The sequence below is a fragment of the Myxocyprinus asiaticus genome, chromosome 3 (assembly GCF_019703515.2).
Source record: "Myxocyprinus asiaticus isolate MX2 ecotype Aquarium Trade chromosome 3, UBuf_Myxa_2, whole genome shotgun sequence".
Taxonomy (NCBI): Eukaryota; Metazoa; Chordata; class Actinopteri; order Cypriniformes; family Catostomidae; genus Myxocyprinus; species Myxocyprinus asiaticus.
The window spans coordinates 31,074,370-31,090,690 of NC_059346.1; the positions used below are offsets into that span (position 1 = coordinate 31,074,370).

Sequence of the window (16,321 nt, forward strand, 5' to 3'; positions counted from 1 at the left end):
AGTGTACTTAGGGGCGGCCGTGCCTTGTTAAAACTGTATGTTTACTGTTTCAGTACTGTTACGAATGTTGCCTATATGCTTACATAAAATATAGCCACAATATAAAAATATAAAATAAAATATAAAAATACAAATATAGCAAAAGTACTTGCTTAGAGAAGAATTAGATTGTAAGCAATTTTGGGTTCGAGTCGGGTCCGGGCTTAAAATCTGATGGTATTGTTCAGGCCGGATAGGGTCCGGCAACATGGTCTCGGGTACGGGTCAGGTTCAGGTTTCATTTTAAGGCACATGCAGACCTCTAATACTTTCACACAAACAAATGAGCAGGGTTGGGAGGGTTATTTTTGAGATGTATTTCACTACAGATTACAGAATACATGCTGTAAAATTTAATTTGTAACGTATTCCGTTAGATTACTCAAGGTCAGTAACATATTCTAAATACTCTGGATTACTTCTTCAGCACTGGTAGATTTTTTCACTTGTTTTGACTATAAAACTCTGCCAGTACAGTAAGACAAAATACACATGTTAAAAATACATTCTCTGACAAACCTAAATATCTTATGCAGTGTTGTTTCTAAAACAAGATCAATCAAACTGATCTTGTTTTAAGGATTTTTAGATATTTTTACAGGAAAACAATACAAAAAATATATACTTGCTTCAAACTTACTTCTCTGTCTGCTTGTATGAATGTAACACATCATAAGAAAGTGTTTCACCACTGTTCATATGCACTTTGGATCACATCATTTATATGTATAAATGTTTTCCATCTGAAAGGACTAAATATTAAATGAAACAAATGACAATAAAATGCAAAGTAATCTCTTCAGTAATCAAAATTCTTATTGAATGTAACTGTATTCTAAATACCATTAATTTAAATTGTAACTGTAGTGGAATACAGTTACTTATATTTTGTATTTTAAATATGTATTCCCATTACATGTATTCCGTTACTCCCCAACCCTGCATATGAGACAGTTGATATAAAAATGGTTGATATAATGCTATGGTCTTTTCTTTTCCTGTATTTCTTTGTGCTTTGTAATTTTTGTGTTCTCTTCTCTCCTTTCCCCCTTTCTCTCTCTTTCTCTCCCTCACCCAGATTGTTCAGAAGTTGCACCAGTTCACCTTTGACCTCTTTGTCCAGGCTCGGTCCCTGCCCACCAAGGTCAGCTTTCCCGAAATGATTGCTGAAATAATATCGGTCCAGGTGCCAAAGATCCTCGCTGGCCTGGCTAAACCAATACTGTTTCACAAGTGATATGACTAAAACCCTGTACCACCGATCCATACCAACCCCACCCAGTCAATATGAGCCAGTCAGTTCGGCCTGATCCAGTCTGATACAGCCTAAACCAGCCTGCGGACTCGACTCGAGTGACACGACTGAACAATACTGAATTTTGGTTTTCCATTTTTTTGCATCTCTCTCCCTTTCTATCTCTGTCTCTGTCACTCCCTCCTTTTGAAAAATGGTCCTGAAAAATAGCGGGACCATTTCATCATTACAGTTGTCTATCTTCTCCTCAGAGATCATTTGAGCTCATTTTCTCAAACTGACAGCATGGTGTGAAGAAGGTTTTGTTCTTTTGTTCGACCAGCAGTTATCCTTCAAGAGTTACAGCGTGTTGCCTGGTAGACAAGTTGGGGGAAAAAATCACGCTGAAGTTTCATCTGAGTCCTTAATCTATAACAACAAAAAAAGATGTTAGCAGCATGCATATGGAATTACATTCAAACATCACATAAACTGAGACTTGATTTTATGTACTGGAGACCATTTGGTCTGACTCTTGTTAGTTAACAACACACTACTTAATATAGTACTGTACTACAACAAACAGTCTGGTATTCAGGACAGAAGGACATCAGCTGACTGGCAAACAGTGTTCCCACTGCTTTATCAGTTTATTGATTGTAAAACAAACGCTTCATTCATTTTTTTTATGAAATGTGGAGGCTCTTTTTATCGTGTTTAAAACGGCTTCAGTGATTTGGGGTTTTCTAAAGATTGGTGCAAAAGTTACCTTTTTTGTTAAATTGAACGTCTGTAAAAATCTGTCAAAGTGGAGTTTGAATTTTGCTCTTGTTACTATTTTACTGAGAATTAAACATAAGAAACTTCTCAAAGTCATAACACAAAGAGTTGCCTCCTCTAGACAGCGGACTTTTGTTAAGACAGTGCTCTTTTTTTCAAACCTGGATATTTACAGTAAGTACAAGTTTTAGGGTATAATGGTGAAAGTTTAAAGACTTGTATATAGAACATAATTACAGGAAAGCTTGGGTCAGTGTAGACGGTTGAAATATAAATGCATGCCGTCGTCATATTCATCACGACAAAAAAAACAACAAATAATTGCATGCTAAATCCCTAGTTATTCTAACAAACCAAACTGCATTTCCAGTAAGCTAAATGGATATTGTTAGGAAACGGGAATGTTTCCCATAAGGCTCTTATGAAGTTACTCACTCTCTCTCTCTGTTCTTAATGGAAGATTTGGCAAGGCAATGTTCTTGTATATATATATATGTAAAAGTTAAGCGTGGTTCTTTTCAACCTTTCTATGTGCTAATGTATGAATGTAGTCAATAGTTTTACGATACAGTTTCCTAGTAAATGCCACCGATGAATTTGCATTTCTCTGTGCTAGCAATAAGTAATCAGATGCTTAACACACTCATTTATCAAGCTCTTCTTGGGATACCAAAACATGCTTAAATGGTGCACAGCTTTAAAAAACAAAACCGATTAAAAAAAATATGCTTAGAGATATGCTTATGTGCTAAAATAGGATAGTACTGTTACGTTATCAGATAAATAATCACTAGTACCAAACATCTTAAAGTCGACATGAAATGGAAGTTGTAACCGTCTTTACTTCCGGATTGTGACGTATTTCCGAGTAAAACAGCTCATCGAACAAGAAAAAAATGTGAGTTTATCCTTTGGTTGTTGATTGGATTGTGAATTTATGGGCACTGCGTATCGGAATGGAGGCAGAACTGAATGCAAGTTTGCAGTGGACACACACACCCCAACCACTATGCTGCTCGAGTTAGAGCCGATTATCTGTGAAATTGAGCAGCATGATCAAACTGACAACATAAGCGCAAAAGCACATTGCTGTCTTTGCTTACGAAGAGGTTGTAGCCGTTGAAAAATTAGTGATTTTAACGTTTTGAATCACAATGTACTAAATATAAAGGAAAAAAAACACTTACTCGTGTTGTGCATCCCAAGATAACTGCATTCAAAAATATAAATAAACTCCAGATGCATCCGAAGCGTTGTATTCATTAACGATCACCTCAGCAATTGAGGTGTGAAATGTCTCACTGTTATTCCTCCTCATTCAAAATGTAAATTCAAGCCAGCTGAACCGTAACCAAGGAAGTTTGGGTTAAGGAACGGTAGTTTTGAAGGAAAACAGATGGAAATACACCTTGCCATCTTCACTAACATGCGAATGACGCTTCATTCAACTCTACACAAGGTTGTGGTATTTATAAGAAAGGGGCAGATTTTAAGCGGACTAAATGATTGAAGTCCTGAATACGTCACCAGAGAGAAGTCTGTCGTTTCACCAAGTTATTACATTTTGATTAAATATTACAAGGTAAAAAAACAAAAAAACAAAAACATATGCATGGGTGAATTGTTCACAATAAGACCACTAACATGCTTTTAGAACATAGGGTGAATTTTTATTTCATGCCGACTTTAATCGCCATAGACTGTCGCAAATTGGCGGCAAGTGGTGCTAAACTCTCGTGCTTATTCAAGAGGGCTCTAACTGAGAAAAAAGATTAAACAAAAATGATACGTAGCCTATGTATTTGTACTTCTTTATTTATCTATCAGAACAGAACATCTTTACTCTCTTTCCTCATACAGTAGCTACAGCACTGCGCATATTTTCTAGGCATTGTGTCACCTTTTCTCTCTGTGCTCTCGGTTTCTAAATGATTGAATAATACCTGCAGCGTTATGTATGTAGATAACTCTTTAAAGAGCCCTGAATTCTCAGCGATGTGTTGTCTTTGTCAGGCCTGGCATGACCTGGGGACTTTTGGCAGAGAAGGGAGTTTTCCAGAAAGTTAAAACGATGAGATATGATTTCTCGTCGCCGCGGAGCATGTTGACAGTTTAAATGTGCCAGGCAAAGAATAGGCTGTCAGAGACAGCTCCTCTGCTCTGACAGCACCAAGCACCACGCAATTACACGCAGGTGTTTACCCATTTAGACGGCCCGAAAGCACTCATTAGAATTTGCAGAACTCCAAACGGCACTTTTACCCTGCCAAAAAAAGAGCTCATGACTTCCACCGCAAATATGTGGTGCTTCAGGGCAGAGCCAAACACTTTGATCAAAAAGTCATTAATTAGACGGTAGACTTCAAGAGGATTTGATGGCAATTATTGACAAACTGCAAGAGAACGCATGCACTTAAACACAGCTGCCCAGCTTTAGTTTATATTCGGTTTCGACAGGGAGGGATACGCTCTCACTCGTCTGTTTACTGTGGAAATTTTGTAATATGTCGGTTACTACTCGATGTATCACCTCGTTTGGCTCATGTTGCACTCATGGACTGACTTGTGCTTGGATTTACATTGTGACTTTCTTAACACATCTCTTATGATATAAAATGTAGAACTTTTGTGGGTGTTGGTTTTCAATTAAAGTCTTAAATGGTTTCAGATCTCTGCTTTAAGATTTATCTTACTGTGTGCAGTGTGGTCAGCTAATAACAAAAGCACATATGTGTATGTTTATATGCTCTCTTTAAATCTGTTCACAGGCTCTGCATCACCTCCATTATATGTACAAACACAATCACAATATTTCTTTTTTTTTTTCTGACAAAAAGCCACAAGGATATTTGTGTATTCACATTTGTGAATGTGATGTTTTGTACTGAATTTGGCCCGTGTTGGTTCACAAAACGTTTCAGCTCTCATATACCTAGTCTTAATAACAGTCTGCATGTCACCGGGATGCTTCCTGCAGTTATAAATGGGTCTTTCAGTACACGAGGGAAAATAAATTCACCAAACAATTTCTCACTGATTTATTTTTTCCTGTGATCTTGACAGAAACTCAACAAGGTGTACATTAATTTGACTTCATTAAAACAGGGGTTTACATAAATGAGAGAGCACCACACTGGTTTACAGACACTAAATGAGTTTTACTAATGAAAACTCCATACAGTACTACTCCATGTGAACATTGTTGCAGGCTGAGCTGTATCTATTTATGTCCTGTTCAAGCTTTGTAAACCACATAAAACTCCCATATATTTTACAACTACTTGTTTTCTTTTTCTAATCTCTTTGCTGGCTGATAAAAGCAATTACACATCTAATCATTAGCAAATGCTTTTTTACAGCTCTTTTCTCTTGTGTGAATAATCCTGTTTTTTCCTGGTGTTATGGAATTCTGGCTTCTTAATGATGTTTGTTACTTACATCTTTGTAAATTTATAGTTTTTTTTTAACAGCAGTTGATTGTATGAGTGGATGCGTGTCTATGTGCATGCACGCTTTTTTGCAGAATGTTTAGTACTGCTATGTAGTGTTGTATTGACAGTTGATAACTGACTATTTATTTTGAGCAGTTTGCAAACTGATTTCTAATCATACGGAAAATCGCTTCTCAGACACTTTGAAGCTCTGATCCATGTTGTGTAGAGCTTGTGTAAATCAGGTTTGTTTGTGTTTTACCGCTTTCAGTTACATAATAAAAAAATAAAAAAACACCAAATTATTCTCTGCAGCCTTTGTAACTTTTATGTGACACCCTGAATTGTGCGGGCCGAAACAATATGATGCAAAAAGTAACAACTGTGCATGAGAAAAATTTCTGTGGAAAGCATTGTTTTTCTAAACTATGAATTTTTGCTCTGTTGGGTTTTGACGCACAGCAGTTTTAATTTAAGTGGATTCCAATGGATGATTTTTTTCTGCCAATCATTCATTGATCATTATCCTGAGGTTAGTTAAGTCTATAGATTTGTTTCAACTGTGGGCCTTCTCTGTGCACTTTCACAAAAAAAGAAAAACAAACATGGTTTTTCCTGCAGTACATTTAAACAAAAATACACAAACAGAGTTTAGGAACTGTTATAAAGAGTTAGGCATCAAGAACTTGACGAACAGTTGAAGAATTTACAAAAATGTTCATTGACAAGAGAAAACATAGAAACTAGAAATGAGCTGGAGCTTTATGACAATAATATTACATAGGAATTCACCCCAATCTGCTTCAAATGTGAAATTGGGCTACTGCGCAAAGCTCTCTAAAATTGTAACCTTATCTGAATTGCCAAAAACATTTCGATACTCGTTTTCTTGTCATTTCCGATTGTGTCTCAAGTCTTTAGCTTTCACATGTTTGATTCACACTGACCAAAATAAACATTCAGTAAACGCTCACAGTGTTTTAAGAACAAACACATGTTTGGTGGAAGATTGAGACTAAAAATCTGATGGGTCCATTTAAGTAAAAAAAAAAAAAAAAAAATTTCTGTTCATCAGTAAGGTAAAATGATCATTTTAAAAAGCAAGAGACAAGGAGAGATAAGCCTACTGAAGCTCAGTGAACTTGTCAAAATAACAAAAGTTCCTCAGTCTCTTTTAGTTTGCTGTAGGAAAACCTCAGGCGTGGCCCACCAGATGATCGGAGAGACGCTTTGCAATTACCGCAACTACTTTCCATGTCAAAAACATTGAGAACCAGCACTCAGGTCATTCATCACCTTCCAGCTACTAATTACTGAGATAATAACAGATAATTAATAGAACCGTGCTTTGCTTCTGCATAGTGTTAGTGTTGATTTTGATTATTATACAATACATTCAGGGTGTATTCCACTTTCAGTCTTTCTTAAAGTGAAGTCTGTAGCGCTGACATGTACAGTGTGTAGAAGTGAGACTGTAAGCAGTGAGTCTCTATGAGTCAGTCACTTTATGTAGGTCAGAAAAAAGGGGAGATATTGAGAGACACAATGTGTGGGGGGGGGCAGTTATCCCTATTGTTCACATGAAGGTCAGAGTGTTTGAGAAATAAAAAAGAATCAATGCTTTTCTTTTTGTTCTTTGATCCGAGTAACAATCAAAGACTTAGTTTTACCACAAAATGAGCAAGTGATTAAACATTTGGCATAAAAGCACATCATGCGCTCACAAAAACAGAACCATTTTTTTTTATTAATTCACAAAAATAAAACTTGGGGAGGGGTTGTGCTGTGGCTCTCTGTCAGTAACATTTATCATTTATCTCCAAATACCAGGTCCAGACTCAGGCCTGTGCTACACGCACACAGTCTATTGACCGCTGCTGTGTGTTAATTGGTCCACAAGTCAGTTGTAGTGGTGATATCTTATTTAGTGTTCTGCGAAGAAAACCAAGTGACAAAAATTAACTTTCAGCATACACATGCAACTGATTATATGTGACATTAAATCTCTTTAGATACTACTACTACTACTATTACTATTACTAATAATAATAACAACAAAAACCCTACCAGTTCTGCTAATATTTTTACTACTACTACTACTAATAATAAAGAAGACTGGCTGTACCTCATCTTTAGAAGCAGCATGTGAGGCATTAGAAGAAGAAATTGGACAGGAGCTGCAGGACATAAAACAATAAGTTGCTGCCATTAATTATTTAGCACCTTAAAATGTCTCTTGCACTCATACAAAGGATCAATAGATTTTATGTACATTAAAGGAATAGTTCATCCAAAAATGAAAATTCTGTCATTATTTACCCGCATAAAGCAGAGGAACATCCTCTTTGTTCATATTTTGAACAGAAAAAGAATGTCAGAATGCTACTGTTAAACAAAAAGGTATTTGGTTAACTGGTAGTTACCTTTACATGTACAGTACATGTATATTTTGTTTAACAAGACATGTATTTTTACAGTAAAATATTGTTAAAAAAGGTTTTGGTAAAACTTTACAATCTGGTTCTATTTGTTAACATTAGGAAATGCATTAGATATCATGAACTAACAATTTCTTTACAGCATTTATGAATCTTTGTTAATGTAAGTTAATAAAAATACAACTGTTTATTGTTAGTTCCTGTTAGTTTATAGTGTATTAACTAATGTTAACAAATACAACTTTTGATTTAAAAATGTTTTACTATATGTTGAAATTATCATTAAGCAACATTAATAAATGCTGTTAAAGTATTGTTCATGTTAACTAATGTTGTTACAAATGATAACAAAAGGAACCTTATTGTAAAGTGTTATCAATGTTTTGTTTTTTTGTTTTTTAAGAGGAAAAAAATTATAATTTCACCTTATTGTTAATGCCGATAATTTATATAATTCTTAACAAGACAAGTACTTTTACTGTAAACTATTATTAGAATTACTGTGAAAATTAATAATTGGCCACTCCCAGAAGTTTCCACCTAATCCAACACTCATTTGACTAAATATTTTATGCTCCTTCTTGTTTTTTATATCAGTTATGTACATTGGGGTGTTTTATATAATTTTTTTTTATTGTATAATTAATGTTTATTGCATTCTTTTTGTCACATTTGGTACCCTGATGGTGTTTTGTGTTTGTGTGAGCGACACTGTGCACTGTCTATACATGTTTATTGGCCATTACTTCTAAAAGGCATTCTTGATTAAATTTACAGTAAGTCATCATGTGGCCTTTTGTTTTACAGGTGTTCCTATGGTGGTTAACAGTACATTTAAAAGTGCAAAGCAGATTTTTATAGTTCCTGTGGGTTGCTATATTAACCTTACATCATGTTATTAAGCAAATGCAACACACCATTTTTGTATTCAGGAAGAGAATGCAAGCTAGATATGAGCTTCGGCAGAGGTTAAGATTATCAGTGAATAGCAACTTAAATTTGGGTCTGTTCTTCACACAAACCTATCACAAGTTTCATGGTGCTTTTTGGTGAGTCCTTTTTAAACTGCTGTTTTATGGCAAGAGCTGCATAAAGATTCTTAAAATATTTCTGCTTTTGTTTTCATGGAGAAAAAAAAAACAGCATTAGTGCAACATGATGGTGAGTAAATAATGAGAGAATTTTGATGGCAAACTTTTCCTTTAAATGTGACATGGACACCTGTGTAGCGTGCTCTGCACACAGACTGGAGAAATAATTGGGGAGTGGTGCTTCATTACTGACTTCTAATTTGTTCACTTTGATACTTTGCATTGGTCGAACCTTTTATCTTAGTATACTCTTGAGAGTTCCCTCAGGGATTTGTTCTAGCATTGTGAAAGGCCTTGAACTTTCCACACAAGTGTGTGTGTGTGTGTGTGTGTGTGTGTTGGCTTGGCGAGCAGCCATGAGCCATGAGGAGAATCCTCCTATATTCAAACAGGCAGACAAATTTGCCAAACTTCTGTCTCATGCTGAATAGTTTAGAATTTGCTAAAAGATAAACCCATTTTCATTTGTGATTACACACTCTCATATAAACCGAATGCACAAAGTGACCTTTGACCAACAGCTCACTGCGGACAGCAAAGCTAGTCTAAATTCTCTATCCTTAACATGGGGCTCTTAGCATGATGTTTTTATTTTTTAACCCACTTGTATTAACAAACTCACTACTTTAAGGGATAGTTTACCCACAAATGAAAATTCTGTCATCATTTACCCACCCTCATTGTTGTTCCAAACCCATTTAACAAAGGAGATATAAGGCAGAATGTTCAGTCTTATTCACCATTAAAAAAGACATGCAATCAAAGTAAATGATGACTGAGGCTAACATTCTGCCTAACATCTCCATTTTATGTACTATGGGTTGGAAGATAACAGACGTTTGATGAATGAACTATTCCTTTAAGCAAAGGGGTTAAAATAAGGCTACTGTGCCTGTGGGTGTAAGTGTGTGTGTGTGTATGTGTGTGTGTGTGCGTTTTATAAGTGTGTGCATGTAACCCTTTCTCCAGACATAAATCAGATTACCTGCTCTAAAGTATCTGTCTATAAAAAGGGTTTAAACTAAACCAACATGCAGGACTAAACAACTGATCGGATGCATACCTAGTCCAGTTTTTGTTTGGTCTGTAACACAAGGACTTTCATCATGTGGTCCTGTTTTAAACTCCACTTTATTTAAAAGTTGTGCTAAGTGAGGTCAGGCAGCTGCTGGAAACAATGAAAGGTTCACACACACACACACACACGTTGGTGCAGCTATCATTATGAGGACTCTCCATAGACACAATGATTTTTATACTGTACAAACAATAGATTCTATCCCCTAACCCTAACCCTACCCCTAAACCTAACCCTCACAAAAAACGTTCTGCATTTTTACATTTTCAATAAAACATTGTTTAGTATGTTTTTTAGGCGATTTAAATTATGGGGACAATAGAAATGTCCTCATAAACCACATTTATAGCATAATACCCTTGTAATTACCAGTTTGTAACCTAAAAAAAGTCCTCGTAAATCACTTAAACCTGCCCACACACACACACACACACACACACACACACACTCGCGAGCGAACCAGCAATTGCCCATGCATACATGGCATACACAAATACGTACCTCCCTATCTGTTTGGAAGCATTCTCAAAAAATTTAGTTTTGGAGGCAACACTGTGGAAAGAAAGACAAAGACAAAGAAAAAAATTCATCAATACAACACTGTTTATGAAATGCAATATAGTGTAATCACATTTTAAGGTGTATTTTAAAAGTTTCAAATGTATAAATATACTGTGTATGAAAAACTGAAACTAAAATTTATTTGTGGTCATTTTTATTTTAGTTTGTTTAGGTGTCATAAAAATCTGTTTTAGTTTAGTTCTTCATTTTTTACAATTATGTTTCTTATTTCAGTATTGAGTATTTCAGTTAAGTTCAAATGCTTTCATTTTGTTTTAGTTAACTATAACAGCACTGTTCTGAATAGGAATATTGTTTTTAACATGATGTGAAGAAAATTGCTGTGGTCTCTTCTGAGGTTGAAGCTTCAATCTTAAATCCCAACAGTGGAAATGTTGCTCTTTTCAGATCTGAGTCACTCATTGCAGATACATCTCTTGTACATATTGACATCCGCATTGAATCTTTGAGCGTGCATGCAAGTTTTAATGTCTGTAAACAAAGCAACTTATGTTTCCGTTAAGATGAAAAATATGAAAGCTAAGAGGAGGTCTGACTGACAGCCTCCCTCCACCTGAACTAACATCCTTAAGGGCTTCACACTGAACGTGTTTTTGCATCAGTCTGCGCTACTTTTCAATTTTTTTTTAAATGTAAACATAATCTAGATGGACGCCTTTGACCAGGAGCCCTGCGTTTTTTTACTCACCAGTGTTCTGTTTCATCTGATGCGCTCCATCTAGTTCAATAAATCTTTGCTTTGAGTTGGCTTTTAAATTTTTTACTAAATCTGTTGTGACTTTTTTCAAAATTTGGCCCTTAAAAGTGATGTGAAACAGGTACACGGTACACATATATCATTTTTGGTGAAGAAAAACCTTCAGACTTGGAATAAAAAACAAAAGATAAATTATCCACTTTCTTCCTCAAGAAAGTGCGAGTGTGTGTGTTTGTGAGAGAAATTGGATTGAAGCAAGTCGAGATATGACACCACAGCCAACATTCCCACATGTTTTCTTAGACCCAGAGTTGGTCTAAAATTACCGCTCCCTGATCCTGCTCATAGAATGGTAATTATAAGGATCTGACATGCAGAAACATATCCTAGATTCTAGATTAGCAGCCATATACAGATAAAGTCTGGTGTATAAAGTATATTTATAGTGCCTTTCATAGTGTTCAGATCCTTAACTCATTCTCTCAGTTTACTGAATTGCAAATCCAATGCTGGAATTTAGCTCTCTGTGATATTTTTATTTCTAACTACTGAAACTCAAAAATGTTTTTAAGGTGACTTGACTACATGGCCAAAAGTATGTGGACAACATATTCATATGCTAGCTCAAAAAGCTCATATGGGTATATTGTTTGGGTATCCATATTCTTTTGGCCATATTGTGTATTGGTTATTGTTAACAAAATTGCAAATTGTAACATGTTTTTTGCATAAGAATTCAATCCTTTTCTTGAAGAAGTTTCACATTTACACAGAAGGAAAACAATTGTGTTCATGAGGACACAACTGCCGAGAAATTGACGTCTACCTGTAAATCATTAAAATAACTGTAGGATTTTAATCTGGACAAAAAGCCCACAGTTAAGTCATCATTATTCTAGCTGTGAATCTTAAAGACTGCTGTGCAAATGACATCTTAAGAGCACTTCTGAGTTATAAAAAAGATATAAAACCGAGATATATACCAAGATATATATATATATATATATATATATATATATATATATATATATATATATATATACACTATATTGCCAAAAGTATTCGCTCACCCATCCAAATAATTGAATTCAGGTGTTCCAATCACTTCCATGGCCACAGGTGTATAAAATGAAGCACCTAGGCATGCAGACTGCTTCTACAAACATTTGTGAAAGAATGGGCCGCTCTCAGGAGCTCAGTGAATTCCAGCGTGGTACCGTGATAGGATGCCACCTGTGCAACAAGTCCAGTCGTGAAATTTCCTCGCTACTAAATATTCCATAGTCAACTGTCAGTGGTATTATAACAAAGTGGAAGCGATTGGGAATGACAGCAACTCAGCCACGAAGTAAAATGACAGAGCGGGGTCAGCGGATGCTGAGGCGCATAGTGCACAGAGGTCGCCAACTTTCTGCAGAGTCGATCGCTACAGACCTCCAAAGTTCACGTGGCCTTCAGATTAGCTCAAGAACAGTGCGTAGAGAGCTTCATGGAATGGGTTTCCATGGCCGAGCAGCTGCATCCAAGCCATACATCATCAAGTGCAATGCAAAGCATCGGATGCAGTGGTGTAAAGCACGCCGCCACTGGACTCTAGAGCAGTGGAGACGCGTTCTCTGGAGTGACGAATCACGCTTCTCCATCTGGCAATCTGATGGACGAGTCTGGGTTTGGCGGTTGCCAGGAGAACAGTACTTGTCTGACTGCATTGTGCCAACTGTGAAGTTTGGTGGAGGGGGGATTATGGTGTGGGGTTGGTTTTCAGGAGCTGGGCTTGGCCCCTTAGTTCCAGTGAAAGGAACTCTGAATGCTTCAGCATACCAAGAGATTTTGGACAATTCCATGCTCCCAACTTTGTGGGAACAGTTTAGGGATGGCCCCTTCCTGTTCCAACATGACTGCGCACCAGTGCATAAAGCAAGGTCCATAAAGACATGGATGAGCGAGTTTGGTGTGGAAGAACTTGACTGGCCTGCACAGAGTCCTGACCTCAACCCGATGGAGCACCTTTGGGATGAATTAGAGCGAAGACTGCGAGCCAGGCCTTCTCGTCCAACATCAGTGTCTGACCTCACAAATGCGCTTCTGGAAGAATGGTCAAAAATTCCCATAAACACACTCCTACACCTTGTGGAAAGCCTTCCCAGAAGAGTTGAAGCTGTTGTAGCTGCAAAGGGTGGGCCGACGTCATATTAAACCCTATGGATTAAGAATGGGATGTCACTTAAGTTCATATGCGTCTAAAGGCAGATGAGCGAATACTTTTGGCAATATAGTGTATGTGTGTGTGTGTGTGTGTGTGTTTGGATGTCCCAATGTTCTTTGGTTGGTTGGTGGAACTATCAAGCCACCGTGACATTTCCTAGAAAAGGTCATCCCTCAAAAAACTCTCTGTACAATGGGGAAACTTGTGAGAGAACCACATAGAGGCCAACGATCACTTTGAAGGAGCTACAGAGCTACCCTTACACCGTATCAAACTTAAATGACTTTCTTTCTTCCACGGAACACAAACGAAGGTATTTTTATAGAGATATAATGTCTGTTTCTCCTTACAATGTAAGTGAATAATAACCAAACTTTCAAGCTCAAAAAAAGGACATGGTAATGCATAAGACTTCAGTGGTTTAATCCATGTCTTCTGAAGTGATCCAATCGGTTTTTGGGTGAGAACAGACCAAAATATAGCTTCTTTTGCACTATAAACCTTGACATCAGCAGTCTCCTTGGTGATTATGATTTCAAGCTCGATAACACTCCCTAGCACCATCTAGCGCTCTGTGTATACGTCAAGCGCTAGAAAGTGGAATCGAGCTTGAAATCATGATCGTGCCTAGAGACTGCAATGACAAGATGTACAGTGAAAAAGGAGTTCTATATTGGGCTGTTCTCACCCAAAATCAATTGGATCGCTTCAGAAGACATTGATTAAACCACTGGAGTCGTATGGATTACTTTTATGCTGCCTTTATGTGCTTTTTTGAGCTTGAAAGTTTGGTCACCATTCATTTGCATTGTATGGACAAACACAAATCATATCTCCATTAAAATATCTTTGTTTGTGTTCCATGGAAAATAGAAAGTCATATGACTTTGAACAATGTAAGGGTGAGTAAATGATGAGAGAATTTACATTTATGGATGAACTATTCCTTTAAGGAAGACCTGTATAATTAGGCTGATTTGGTAACCCATCCACCACACTCCGATCAAACGTGTTTCTTATTGGGCTTTCCCTGATGGAGGGAACGAGACGTTGTGTCGATGTAGTGACACTAGGGGTCACTCTTGGGAGCCTGAGACACCTCTGGTCTTTGATAAAAGGCCAATGAAAATTGCCGAGTGGTATTTGCATGCCACTCCCCCGGACATACGGGTATAAAAGGAGCTGGTATGCAACCACTCATTCAGGTTTTATGCTGAGGAGCCGATATAAGGTCCGGCCATTTCAGCGGGTAGTTCAGCGTTGTGGCAGGAGGGACACAACGTCTCATTCCCTCCATCAGGGAACGGAGGTTACACACGTAAACATGACGTTCCCTCTCTGTCACTCACTCGATGCTGTGTCGATGTAGTGATACTAGGGGTCCCTATACGAAACGCCACAACTGGCTGAACTGTGTTACGTGAACTGTGTGGTGGGCAGACTACTGTGTGCCTCATAGCCAGCACACCAGGTCGACATGTAACCTCCCCCAACACAGTTATGAGTGTCGAACGGCCCTTTGGGGACAAGTTGTCTACCCAAAAGATAGAGACAGGCTTAACCCAGTCATGGCCTCTTTTCCCCTTCTCTTTTTTCCACTCCCTAAAAAAGAAGGGGGATTATCTGACTGGGCCGCCAGGGGGAAGACACAACGGAGACCACACCTCGCCCAAAGAGAGGGGGGGATATTTAAGTGGAAGGATATGTCACATGGTCTTTCCAACCATGTGGAGAGTCTTCAAGGTAGATACTGCCCAATGAGGGAGGAGTTACTACAAACATGGAAACTGGGGCAGAGGGGGCTCTTACAGGGAACCACCACATGCGGAGCACATACCCCAAAACAGGACTCTTAGTTAGCGCGTGTACTGGGCCGGCAGCGAATCTCTCCAAAAACTCGACTGCCACAGGACTCGGAGGAAGTCAACCAGGGAACATAGTTTGTGAACACTACTGGGAATTAATGGCGCACATCTTCAGCTCAAAAGGAGGTGGAAGGTGCTATGTGCAAGCGATACACCCGGCCGGCTATCCCGGCCTTATCCGCTTGTGTTGCGTGCCACTACCTGGGACAAAACCGGTTCCACCCGGAGGTTGTAGAACCTTGCAAAGGTGTTGGGTGTTGCCCAGCCCGCTGCTCTGCAAATGTCTGTTAGCGAGGCACCCCTGGCCAGGGCCCAGGAAGCCGCTACACCCCTGGTAGAATGGGCACGTAGCCCTACCGGGGGCGGCATGTCCTGGGCAACATATGCCATAGCTATGGCATCAATGAGCCAGTGGGCGATCCTCTGCTTGGAGACAGCACTTCCTTTCCGCTGTGCACCAAAGCAGACAAAGAGCTGCTCAGAGGTTCTAAAGCTCTGCGTGCAATCCAAATAGATAAGTAAAGCGCGCACCGGACACAGCGACGACAGGGCTGGGTCTGCCTCCTCCTGGGGCAGCGCTTGCAGGTTTACCACCTGGTCCCTAAAAGGGGTGGTGGGAACCTTGGGCACATAGCACGGTCGGGGTCTCAGGATCACATGAGAATAACCCGGACCAAACTCCAGGCACGTTTCGCTGACAGACAATGCTTGCAGGTCACCTACCCTCTTGATGGAAGTGAGCGCAGTCAGGAGGGCAGTCTTCAAGGAGAGTGCCTTAAGCTCGGCTGACTCCAAAGGCTCAAAGTGGGCTCTCTGTAGACCCTGAAGAACTACAGAGAGGTCCCATGAGGGAACGAGGCGCGGTCTGGAAGGGTTCAGC

At 38.5% G+C, this 16,321-nt stretch overlaps 2 protein-coding genes across 4 annotated transcripts in view; one reads left to right on the plus strand and one right to left on the minus strand.

Annotated features, from left to right (window-relative positions):
* ar (androgen receptor) overlaps window positions 1-4,934 on the plus strand; it is a 134,629-nt gene extending 129,695 nt beyond the window's left edge. Inside the window, exon 8 of the mRNA XM_051660442.1 lies at window positions 1,118-4,934. Coding sequence (XP_051516402.1) covers window positions 1,118-1,276 — 159 coding nt within the window. The 3' untranslated portion in view covers window positions 1,277-4,934. The remainder of the gene's footprint in view (window positions 1-1,117) is intronic.
* A 2,277-nt stretch (window positions 4,935-7,211) lies between these two features.
* Window positions 7,212-16,321, minus strand: part of ophn1 (oligophrenin 1) — a 70,853-nt gene continuing 61,743 nt past the window's right edge. For 2 of the 3 annotated variants that reach the window (XM_051660455.1, XM_051660470.1), the window contains 3 exons: window positions 10,593-10,643; window positions 7,610-7,661; window positions 7,212-7,416 (listed from right to left, as the gene is read on the minus strand). In XM_051660455.1, coding sequence (XP_051516415.1) covers window positions 7,405-7,416; window positions 7,610-7,661; window positions 10,593-10,643 — 115 coding nt within the window. In that variant the 3' untranslated portion in view covers window positions 7,212-7,404. Of the gene's footprint in view, window positions 7,417-7,609; window positions 7,662-7,685; window positions 10,182-10,592; window positions 10,644-16,321 lie in introns of those variants that run through there. The other variant, XM_051660460.1, reaches the window with a different exon arrangement.